We start from the raw sequence: 11,980 nt of genomic DNA, 5'->3' as shown, positions 1-11,980 counted from the left end.
AAAGTAGTTTTAGATAATACATCTACGTCATCATGATGTAAACTTTATGTAAATTGTGGAATAATATTAGACGACTAGCTGCGTCACATAAGAGAGAATGGGTCAAAATTTTCCCCGTTTTTGTAACATTTTTCATTGCTACTCCGCTCTTATTGGACGTGATGAAATATAGCCTATAGCCTTCCTCGATAAATGGACTATCTAACACTGAAAGAATTTTTCAAATCGGACCAGTAGTTCCTGAGATTAGCGCGTTCAAACAAACAAACAAACTCTTCAGCTTTATAATATTAGTATAGATAATCATAAAAAATAATTGCAATGTTACTTCTATCGACTTATGACGTCAGTAATTTAGCTTACTATTTGATTGTCAGAGAAAATGCTTTTAACTTTTACTGCAGCCTCTTGCCAAATTAACTGCACCTAAGAAATAATGAGATTTGCTGCACTGATTTGTATATACTAGCCCTCTTATTCATAAAAATATATGAAGTTATGAAAGGCTTATAAAGTGTTTAGTTTCTTTCACTCCTTAGCGAAATGAAAAAGAAAAAAAAATATTATAGTAGCTTTTTAACTAAAATAGATTTATAGTGAGTTTATGAATAAGAGGGTAGGTATACTGTTAAGAAAGAGATCTAAACAGCTTAGCTACTACTGCCTACAATGTAAGAAAGTAAAATGTCTGTATTATTTCTTATTCGTATTTATTTACAATAGCTACCTACGCTTAACAATACTATATACAACAATCACACAGTTTTAGACACAACGTTCCTCAACTTCTTCCAGAACTCCTCCGGCTTGCTCTCGTCCCACAAATGATAGATCTTCGTCTTTAACAAATACTTCAAAGTTGTCGTCAAATATTTCCCTTGAATTTCACCTAATTTTACTAACACGAGAGGATCGTACGCCGTCCCGTCTTCAAGAAATATCCTGTGGTACTCCGCTAACTGGACTTCCCATCTACACCAGTGGGACTTCGCAAAACTATTACTTATTATCAATATAATGTACTTGCTATCATTAATACTAGTCATCACTGCTTCAGAAATAAACGCTCCGATCTCAAAGTCTCTTTCATAAACACATAGTTTTAAATACGGAGGCTGACTTTCTAACTGAGCTATCATTTCTAATACAAAATCTCTATCATCGTTTGAATATGATACGAAGGCATCATACTTGTAAGTTTTACTCGGCTCCTGTTTCGAAGGTTTCTTCTGCAGGTTTCTGCCGACTGCTATCTTAGCTACAAATATCCAGTAGCGAATAAACATCCTGTATTTGAACACTACCACGATTATCATTAAGACTAGAGCTACAGTGATCAAGGAAGGAGCTGTCCAAACTAACACCATAACATTTGATATTTTCTCATACATTAGGCAATGTAGACTCTTTATTGAAGTGAGATATTCTGCCACTCTTCTGTCTTCCCATAAGTCAGGACTGCTACATTGAAATTTAGAGTTCAAAAAGAACTGTTTCAAAGCCCTTGTTCCGTTAGCTTGTAACCACCGGTACGCACTGAACATGGATCGACAGTCACATATAAATATGTTGTTCATTAAATCTATTGTGATGCTAGTACCGTTCTTGGTCTCTAACAGATAAGCAATGTCCTGAATCATGCTTAGAGAAAAGTGTGATATTTTATTGTTCATCAGAAATAATGTGTTTGGTTTCACTCCAGACGCGAGAAATAAAGGCTTCCACCATGATATTAGAAGATTCTCACTTAGGTCTAAAAACTGTAGAGACTTCAAAGGTTTTAAAACTTCAGCTGTTATGTAATACAGTTGATTATTCTTCAACACCAAATGTGTTAAGTTAGGTGTCATTTCAAAAATATTTTCATCTTCATACAAATGTTTGATTCCACAGTTCTCCAATATAAGTATTTTCAATTCATTCAAACCTTCAAATTGTTTACACGTTAAATTTTCACTTGATGTTAATGGATTGTTGGCTAGGTTCAGCATTTCTAGATGTTTCATAGGCTTGAAACTACCGTCGCCTATGTAGAATAACGTTGCGTTCTCCATGTCTAATATTCTTAAGTTTTCTAATCCCGTAAATGTGTAGTGGAAGATAGATCTCACTCTGTTATAAGCTATGTTCAATGCACGTAACTCTCTGCTTTCAGTAAATGTGTCTCGATCAATTTCATAATATACTGGGTTATTTGGATTTCCCTTATTATCGGATAGATCCAAAAACGTTAGTTGATTTGAAGCATGTGTTACATGGACTCCAGGCAAATTGTTTCCACTTAGTAACAAGCATTTTAGATTAGGAAACTTCACAGGGTCGAAAGCATTCGGTTGTATGTTTATTGCTAATACTTTCCTCAAGTCTAGTAACTGAATATTGGTCATTATAGGGAAGGCGTCATCTGCGATAGCTTCAAATTGGTTCCTCGATAGAATGAGACATTGTATTGTAGACCGTGCTATAATATTCATAAGTTTTCTCGGCGGTCTTTTTCTAAAACCCATTCCAGACAAATCTAGGTGCAATAAATTGATATCATTATCCATTAGTGTCTCTAAAAAGTCTCCAATTAATGTGGAATTGAGGTCGTTGTCTCCAATGTGAAGTCCCCTTAAGTGTTTCAATGGTAGAAAGCTTTTAGGGTGAATATAGTCTAGTCTACATAAGTTCAGATCCAATTTCTTCAGAGTCGATCCTTCCATCGGATGGAAGGCATTCTCAGGGATGGATTCTAGAGTATTCTCTGATAAGTCTAGTCTTTTTATTGACGGTAGTATGCTTGGTTTGAAAGCTGGTGTTAGTTGGAGTACGGAACTGAAGCCATTGTTTACTAGAGTTAGGTTACTGAGATTGACCAGTCCTTCGAAGGTTCTCTCGTGGATAGACCTAAGTAGCGTGTTGTAGGATATTGAAAGCTGCTCCAGGTTTGTCAGGTTGGAGAAGGCTCCTGGTTGTATGTACCGTAGCTGATGGTTTGCTTCTATCTCCAGGACTCTCAGGTAGTATAGTGAGTCAATGTCTCCTTTCCGAAGTTCTGTGATGACCGTCGTTCTGACTCGTAGGACTTCGCTGCGGACTGTCACCTGGAATAGATGATAAAGCTGTGTTTAATATTCATCTATTTTATACAAGAAACAAACAGTATAATACTGTTTAATAATATAATTTTTACAAATTAACATTGCTCTAGTGACACGGATTTGCCATGGAATAGTAGACAAAGTGACCACCATGATGTGGCCACTGCGTGCGAGAATTGTATAATATTCTGTATTCCGGAAAGGAACAAATATTTGCGTGATTTAGTCGTAGTACTTTTAAAGATATCAATAGGAGGCTACATTTTCCTTGATTACCAAAACCAATAGACAATGGGAAATCCTCAAAAAATTTTGGGTAACGAGATAAAATTAAATCAAAACTGAGATTACAGCGTGCTTACAATGGTATTCTTTTATATTACGCGTCTAACATGTTATATACACATTGTTGTTGACATGTAGTAATTATTTAGCAGATATGCTCACGTTACGTAGAGTAAAGGCATGCTCATAGGAGTCATAGGCATATATTTAATTGCAATAATTGTAAATTATCATTATTGATTGTATTATCTAGTCTCTGCCTACCCTTATGGAGTATGATTGTAAAATTCCCACTGATAGCGAATCGCGCTTACGACACGAAGGCAATGTGACATGGAAAGTTTACCATTGCTCTAGTGTACCTGCTTCATTCATATCAAGAGAAACCGTGAGCTTTCAAATGTATCACGTTCGTTAACTCTTGTGTTTGACATTTGGACAACATTAAATATTTTGATCTGAGCTTTCGTACTTAGTGGCGTTGTTTGATCTCTGCCCACCTCTGTCGGAAAAAGACGTGATAATATATTATGTATTATTTGAGGTTAGGTACTCAAGATTTTTTCGTGGCAAAATTTACAGCGTGTCGGTGAAAGAGACGTCTAGCGGCTCAACAAAAATTAGATTGTTCGCAGAAAAGCTATGCAATGTAAAAATAAACTAATTGGGAAGTCTGCGGTCTGCCTTCGTATCGCCTACGAATTTACACCTTTATTATTTGGGTACTATGCGCGAGTCTTAACACTTTAGTACCAAGCAAAACGTCTATGAACGACATGTTTGTCCCCAGATTACACTATGTTCTTAATGATAAAGCGAGATAATATCGTGTTTATTGTTCTACGTCTCCCGTAATGTTATGTAAAGGGCTATTACTAGCGAGATTATGATGATAGCAAAGAGATTTGATTTGTCCAGAACACGTCACACCAGTAAATGTTTGCTAAATATTTTACAGTTTAGAATTTTTGCGTGTAACCACGTCATGTTTAAAGTTCAGAGATAAGTGTTATGGTTGTTGTTTCTTTTTACAAGCTTTATAAAAAATAAATTAGCGTTAATATAGTTCGCAATATAAGAATCCTTTTAGTACGCGCTTATTTGGCTTGGTGTGTTTGAATTTAAACAAGCCGCTGCGCAGACGGCGGCAAATACTTAACATAAATAACAAGATGCGTAAAATATGAGTGCGGACGATTGTAATTTCGTTAAACGATAAAAAAAATGAATAATACTTCCTACCTGTCTATAGGTGTAAAAAAGCGAATTTGTTTCGAAAGTATGACTGAGTCGAGGGGCAAAATACCCATATAGGTACCTGTATAACACAAATATTTGTGCGAAGCAAGTGATATATTCTAGGACCCATAACGTCGCTTAGGTAACAATACCGCGCAAGTTAAATTTGACATGTTTCCAGGAGAGATAAAAAACTGATTATTATCTTTGAAATACTTCTGACATGTGTACTGAATACATAAATAGGTAGATATTAAGTTCGTTCAAGATTGGACAATTTAAAAAAAAATCTAACATCATTCGATGCGCGCTGACAAAATCTATCCAATGAAGTATAAAACGTCATATGACCAATTTTCGACTTACGCGGTATTGTTACCTAAGCGACGATAACTCTATGGAACAACAAGAAACAAGGCCTTCTCTCTAGTAAATGTTACTAAAACATCCAAAACACAACGAACCTTAGGAAACTTCCTACACCCATAATTCCCGAAGCACACCACGACGCGATACCGCGCGCTCGCTCGACAGATGCAGCCGGAGCTCCAGTCTTTACCCAGCACGATGGGCAGGGCCTCGTTCTTGTCTTCTTGAGGGTACAGGAAGGTGTTGGTGAAGGCTTCGTACTCGTCCACGATGTTAGAGCGGGCGTACTGCGCGTAGCACAGGAGCAGCCAGAGAAAGCGGGCTGGTGACATTGATGCTCTGAAATAGGAGAAAAGTGTTTTAGAATAGATTTGTCGTGGGATTTTTTTAGGTTTGCAGAAATAAATGAATTGAATTAAAGGTTTACCAAGGTATTATACATTTCGAAAATTAGGTGTAGGTAACATTTTGATGTTATCTTTTTGGTTAAACTCGTAATACTTACCCTCGGGTTTAGATGTAGTTTATCTATTCAAAGGCGTAAAACTTATACAAAAAAAACGCTATTGACTAGATAAACCACGGCTAAATGTACTCAGAAACCGGGGGTTAGTCTAGTTTTACAGACAGGCAGTAATAATGTGACATTTTAAAATTATTCTTCAATTCTCCTATTTCAAATTTCTTTGACCTTCTAGAGCAAGATACGCCAAATTATCTCCAGATAAAAGATTTTGTTTAGATTTTGGCTTTCTTAACCGTAGAATAGAATTTTTCTTTTAATTTATCTCTTCAATAGTCCCCGACGGATTACGTCAGGCAGGCGGCCGAGTGAACAAACATCGGCCAAATCCCTTGACAACATGTTTGGAAAGAAGACTTCCTCAATTATTTAAAATGACCTTAAAGGGCAAGACAAACAAAACTGATCTCTTTAATACTAAAACTATACATTCAGTGGCCTTCAGAGAAGCATAAACCTGGAAAGTACTTCCTGCAAGTGCTAATCAAATCAAACAACAACTAATATAAAGCTGTTTACTCAACAATATTATTATGTACGTGACTACCACGTCAATAGATCACAACAATATAATCTCGAGCTCAGTACTGATGGATGTAACAACTATTGTACTAGAAATAATTAGGTATCACATGTTATAACCGTAAAGGTAAACATCGTGAAGAAACCTTATCCCGAGCTCTTTGATCATTTTTTGAAGGCATTAGATACCTTTATACACACTCTATCGCCCGTTCTTAGGAGCGTACGGGATTACGCGCGGAAAATCAACAGAAACATAACTATTTGTTGAAATTTCGTTTGTTCTTTATCAGAATTCTAAATCTATTCTCTCTTCTAAACACCCTCACAATAATCTCTGCATCACCCTAAGGTAGACTAGCAGAAAATAACCCTGACGTTAAGTCCGCCTTTATACAGCTCTGTATATTAAGTTTAAAATAAATAAAATTAATATTGATCAAAGTTTCGCAGAAGAATAGAAAGCATACTTATCCGATACTGCTTCCAATATACTCCGTGTTAAAATAGAAGAGAGAAAGGTAATAAACGAACACCTTCCTTTAAATTTAGTTTTTAGAAACCATAGCAGGCGCACTGTAATGAATTAAGTATATTTAAATACGTCACATGATACCTTACATACAACACATGAGTATCTTCATAATAATAATACTAATACAGTGATAGATAACATCAAAGATCGTCACAAACTGAACAAACACTACGCCGGCGCTAACGAATGCTAACATGTGGGTTAATTGTGTTTGTCGAACGAAAACTACAGCCTTAACTCTAACTTGCTCAATATTTATGATATATTGGTTTTTGTACGCATTTTCCTCTTCCAATGATTACAAAAATTAAGTTTTCTGTTTTTATAAAGATAAACAATGCCACGCATGATAATTGTATCTAAAGTGTGATTCAAGCTACTAACGTCGTAAAAAGTAGCGTGATTTGTTGATGATTTTATTTTGCAATCTCGTTTGCTTTCTTAATGTAATAAATAAAGATTTTCGCCAAATCTTACATACATACATAAATTCACGCCTTCTCCCCATGAGAACAGACAGAGACTAATCTATACTAATATTATAAAGCTGAAGAGTTTGTTTGTTTGATTGTTTGTTTGAACGCGCTAATCTCAGGAACTACTGGTCCGATTTTGATCTGATCTGATTCTTTCAGTGTCAGATAGCCCATTTATCGAGGAAGGTTATAGGCTATATATCATCATGCTACGACCAATAGGAGCAGAGTAGCAACGAGAAATGTTACAAAAACGGGGAAAATTATGACCCATTCTCTCTTATGTGTGTGACGCAAGCGAAGTTGCGCGGGTCAGCTAGTTCCGACTAAAGAACGTCAATTGCTGCGATACCTATAAACTCTCCTTGCTTCTTTCGATTCTGCCGGTTACGAGTATATGATTAAAATATTCTTTTAAAAATGGTTGACTGATTTATGAAAGAAATTAACACTCTAGAATACTATGTAAAGGTTTAGAAATGAAAATAACATGTTATTATTTGTAGAGATCGTTTACGTTACAGTTACATGAGATAAAGAGATATAAACATTTGTGAAAAACAAAAGGAGAGAGTTGTTGTTCTTTCATAATATTCTATGTTGTTCTAGAGAAAGTTTGTTTTGTGATTGAAACCTATTTTTGCAAGCATTTTTGAAAATAATCGTCTACGGATCGTATATCCTACCACCTTTGTGGCCAGTATTTGTGTATGCGACTGCTAATCGTAAGGACTACAATTCGATGTTTTTATACTTAAAATACGTTACCTCGATTTTCGTAGAAGCTTTTCTAATCGTAAAGGGGTTTGTGAACGACCTGGTTTTCATAGACCTTGCCTTGATTTTGTAATTATAATAACTATATGTACATATGTTTATATCCTGCGCTGCGCGTATAATAATTACGGCGGCAGTGGCCATCTTTTGACCCACGAAACTACATGTGCCTTTTTCATTATTACGCGTAAGAATAGCTTGTAAACCTACTTGATGCTGATATTACTTATATAATCTATTTACATATTAGCTTGAGTTATTTACTTAATTGTATTCCGAGAATCTCAGAGGTCTTCATTGGTAAGTTTGTTTATGCGAATGGAGGCTTTGTTTAAGGCGGGCATTGATTCTAAAATCTTTTGACCATCAATCTATACCACTATTAAATGAAACAGTATATCTTTTACGATGATAATTGCTAAACAACTAAGTCGAACGGGTTATTTTTTTGAAAACCGATCCTGAATTACAGACTACTTGCGTCATTCTTGGTAGCCCTTTTAAAATAATGACGCATTTGGATTTGCTCGGTCACTTTTTAGCTAATATTTTAATCTTCACCAACGATTTTTGAATGTGTTTTTGACAGTAAGCTCAACTACAAATATTTAATAGCGAGATCTCATCGACTATTTATGTTGACATAATAGTCATGCTGTCTTATGTACTCACATGACATTGCATGAGACAGAAATATAAAGTTTGACAACAAGCTAACACAAAATATAATAACAACCAACCAAACAACCAGGCTCAGAATATACTCGTGCTCATCACGCAAATATATCTTCCAAGTGGGATTCGAACCCACCACACGCGGCGCTACGGTTATTGCGGCGAGGTGACTACTTAAAACACTGCGCAAAACGTGCAGTTATCACCGTAAATATTCAAAACATATATTTAGGTAAGCCACAAGTCGGTATAATGATAATAATTGGTTGTTTTTAAAATGCCACGAGCGATATACTGTTTATTAACCACTATTTATACGCAACATGTGAATATTTGCATGACTATGTTATTGCAGTAAACGTATGACTTGCTATTAAGTTTTGAATTATTCAATCATATCATAGTACATTAAATAATAAGTTTTATATGTACAAACGAAATAAAATAAAGGAATTAAATATAAATAAAATTAAAATAAGGCATCATAAAATATCTCTGCATCGCCGTCCTCGGGTAACATACCCAGAAGGCTGGCAGCATTGCCACGTTGAATGGCAATGCTTATTCTTTGCCCTAAGTAAAGGCCAGCCCTCTGGTCACGTGTCGTGCTGATTATTCGGCGAATTAATCATATCATAGTTATGTAGTTTTATCATTACTTATTCTTACATCAACTTTTCACAATTCGACTGTCATCGCTTGACCGTAATAATGACGATTATCTTTACTTAAAATCTAAGTCCAGCTGATTTTAACACGATACAAAACCGTCTGAAATGCTATGTTTATTGCCGCTACACATGATTATTGACAAGTTTTGATTTGTTTACTATAAATAAATAAATTTAACCAAAAACTGACACTGGGGCCTCCTCGAGAAATGAGAATGGGTTCTTGAGTACGGTTGCATTTCTTCAAGAACTGTGTAAAAGAACTCTCAGATGTGTTGTGTGATGACAAGGCAAATGCAAGGTTGCCTTGAAATGCTTTCCTACACCTTCAGAACATTTTTTTACAACTCCCGTAAGAATCGCTCTTGTGTCGCGGGGACTTTTACAAACATACAAACAATAGACACAAAGCACAACCAGACCCGAAACGACCTCTCGACGCAATGGTAGCGGCATGGCGACCTAAACCATTGCACCACGGACTACTTTTTAAGTGATTTCTAATAATCACGTAAATGAGAAAGGCAATGGTTTTAATCTCTGCATCACCCCAAGGTAGACTGGCAGAAAATGCCTTTGGCATTAGGTCCGCCTTTATACAAATTTTGTATAAGAAGTTTAAATAAATGGTTTGTTGCCTTGGGTTTAAACGGACTCTAGCGTGGGAGGCGTATGCTCAGTATATGTGCTAGCAAACCTATCTAGTTTTTACCCGCTTAGAATACCTCATACTCGAGGGAAATCCAAAGAAGCACTTATCGGTATACCACTAATGACAACTTCGTGAGGAAAATACCCAAAATGGTATACAGACACTACTCAAATTCCAAATCAACGCTAATTGGTATTAAGTAAAGGAAAGATATACTTACGTAAAGACAAAGAGTTGCCATGCGTTCTGAGTTTGGATGCTTATTAAAACTGAAGGATGATTGATATCACAATTTTGAAACCAAAAGCTATCTTAAATGTATGTATGTAGTATTTGTATTATATCCATCGATTAGAAAGTTTTCTCAAATGTTTTTTTATACTTTTCGCTCTGCCGAGCTCCATACAGAACACAGTCCATACTCCAATCATAAATGTCATGTAACGCTCTGTAGACCAAATTTTCGCTCTGAAATTCTTAAATCACAAAGATGTGGTTTATTTACAACTGACGTCAATAAAGAACCGCAAAGTTGAAGAACCTTCAAAGCCGTTATCTTAACATTCAAATCACAAAGTTCAATGACAGCTCCTGGGTGTAACCTTAGCCTTAAAAAAAACTATCTCTTCCGGTGAGATAGTAACTAGAACACTCGAAAAATTAAACATTTCCACGCGAAAAACCTTTGCGATATCTTATACAAACATCCTGCGGTACATGCGGTACATCGGGTACATACATTATCTTGATACGTAGAACAAAAATGATAAAAAAGTGCTAAAACTTTCTTATTCCGCAGAAAACTGTCATTCAGCTCGTACAACACAACTTCAGGCCAACGCAACTAGGCCAAGGGACTTCTCCCATAATAAAGAAGAGTATACGTGTCGAGTTCACCTCGCTAGGTCTTGAATTCATCATGATGAACCATGAACCATGTTTTAAGAATAATATTATAATAAAACAAAGCACCAACCTTCAAGGCGTCCTTCAGCTTATAAGAACAGCAAATATTTGCTGTTCAAGCCATGCGTTACATGACCACCATACACACAGTTACTTTATATACCAAATTATCACTTTAGAACACCACTGAACAGTCAAGGCATGATTTTAAAGACTCCAAGTTTGTGAAGCAGTATATTTTTTTTGTATCACAGCAGGTTTCACGTTTGTTCTTCACCGAGGTTAGTAAGAGACTCGACGCTGATGTTTGCACAAAGATTTTCGCAGTGTCGTTCTGTCGTAAATTTGCTGTTTACACGTGATAAAAGATAACTTTGCTGGCAGATCCTAATTGAGTATGTAATGTGGAAGAAAAATAATTTAATGGATTTGGAAGCTAGGTCTCCGAAATAGTAGATTTGAGGTTAAAATGTGGTTATACTGACGTAAGGCTTTGTTTGTTATTTTCGAAGGCTGCAGCAAGAATCTAGGAATAACAAGTTGATGACGCGTGAGACATGCAGACAGACAATATTGATTCTATTATTTATAGTTTGTAAATTAGCGTGCCTGCCTTGGACATTCTTCAGATTTTCTTTAATACATGGAAGAATAATTTCTTCATTTCAAGCAAGCTGTTATTAATTCTACTAGTCTTCGTTTCCCCTAGTGTCCTAAACATACCACCATTCGGTTTCCTATTTATAGCAGTCTGTCTGCTTTTGACTCTGCTAGGCTCCTTCTCCCGTAGAGTCGATAATTATATTTTAACGCTTAACAATGGCCTTCTAATGTTAAGAATCTGAATCTAGAAAATCGGTTGTTTATATGTGATGTACTACTTAAAACATGTTGTTTGACGTCGGTCGATCGTCTGTAGCTACTATGTTCAATTGCTTGCTCTTAAGTGTTTCTGTTAAATGTTACCATTGTATATCTGATACAAAAAAGACTTGAATAGATCACAAGATGTATGGATGTGAATGAGGCCAGGAAAGTTATTAAGAATCGTACCAAGTGGCTTTCTTTGCCTATCCCTATGACAGGGGCGTGATTTTATGTTTGTTTGTAGATCTTTGCGAAGCGATGTAGACTACGCAGAGATTTATTTTACAAAGAGTTTTAAGAAATTACAAATCAAATATGTTCGATATTATGTGTTACATTCAGTTCAACCGTAGCATAACCTGTATGTGTAATTAGCACCATGTCAATACATCGACCGATG

At 35.9% G+C, this 11,980-nt stretch overlaps 1 protein-coding gene across 1 annotated transcript; it reads right to left on the bottom strand.

The window, feature by feature from the left end:
* Window positions 1-705: 705 nt before the first annotated feature.
* On the bottom strand, window positions 706-11,028 carry LOC142979436 (toll-like receptor 4). Its single transcript, XM_076124339.1, has 3 exons — window positions 10,784-11,028; window positions 5,072-5,315; window positions 706-3,086 (listed from the first exon to the last, which is right to left on the bottom strand). Exons 2-3 carry the CDS (start codon window positions 5,306-5,308, stop codon window positions 756-758), a joined length of 2,568 nt encoding a protein of 855 aa, XP_075980454.1. The 5' UTR covers window positions 5,309-5,315; window positions 10,784-11,028; the 3' UTR covers window positions 706-755.
* Between the last annotated feature and the right edge of the window lie 952 nt (window positions 11,029-11,980).

The sequence above is a fragment of the Anticarsia gemmatalis genome, chromosome 16, assembly GCF_050436995.1.
Source record: "Anticarsia gemmatalis isolate Benzon Research Colony breed Stoneville strain chromosome 16, ilAntGemm2 primary, whole genome shotgun sequence".
Classification (NCBI taxonomy): domain Eukaryota; kingdom Metazoa; phylum Arthropoda; class Insecta; order Lepidoptera; family Erebidae; genus Anticarsia; species Anticarsia gemmatalis.
Note: the sequence above shows the minus strand (reverse complement) of the source record. Positions and strands in the feature narration are given on the sequence as shown.

Bases quoted from the DNA above. Each gene is read 5' to 3' on its own strand.
- LOC142979436 (XM_076124339.1), bottom strand. From the start codon at position 5,308: ATGTCACCAGCCCGCTTTCTCTGGCTGCTCCTGTGCTACGCGCAGTAC. The intron at 3,087-5,071 runs GTTCGTTGTGTT...CATCTATTCCAG, and splicing joins GGTGTAGGAAGTTTCCTAAG to GTGACAGTCCGCAGCGAAGT.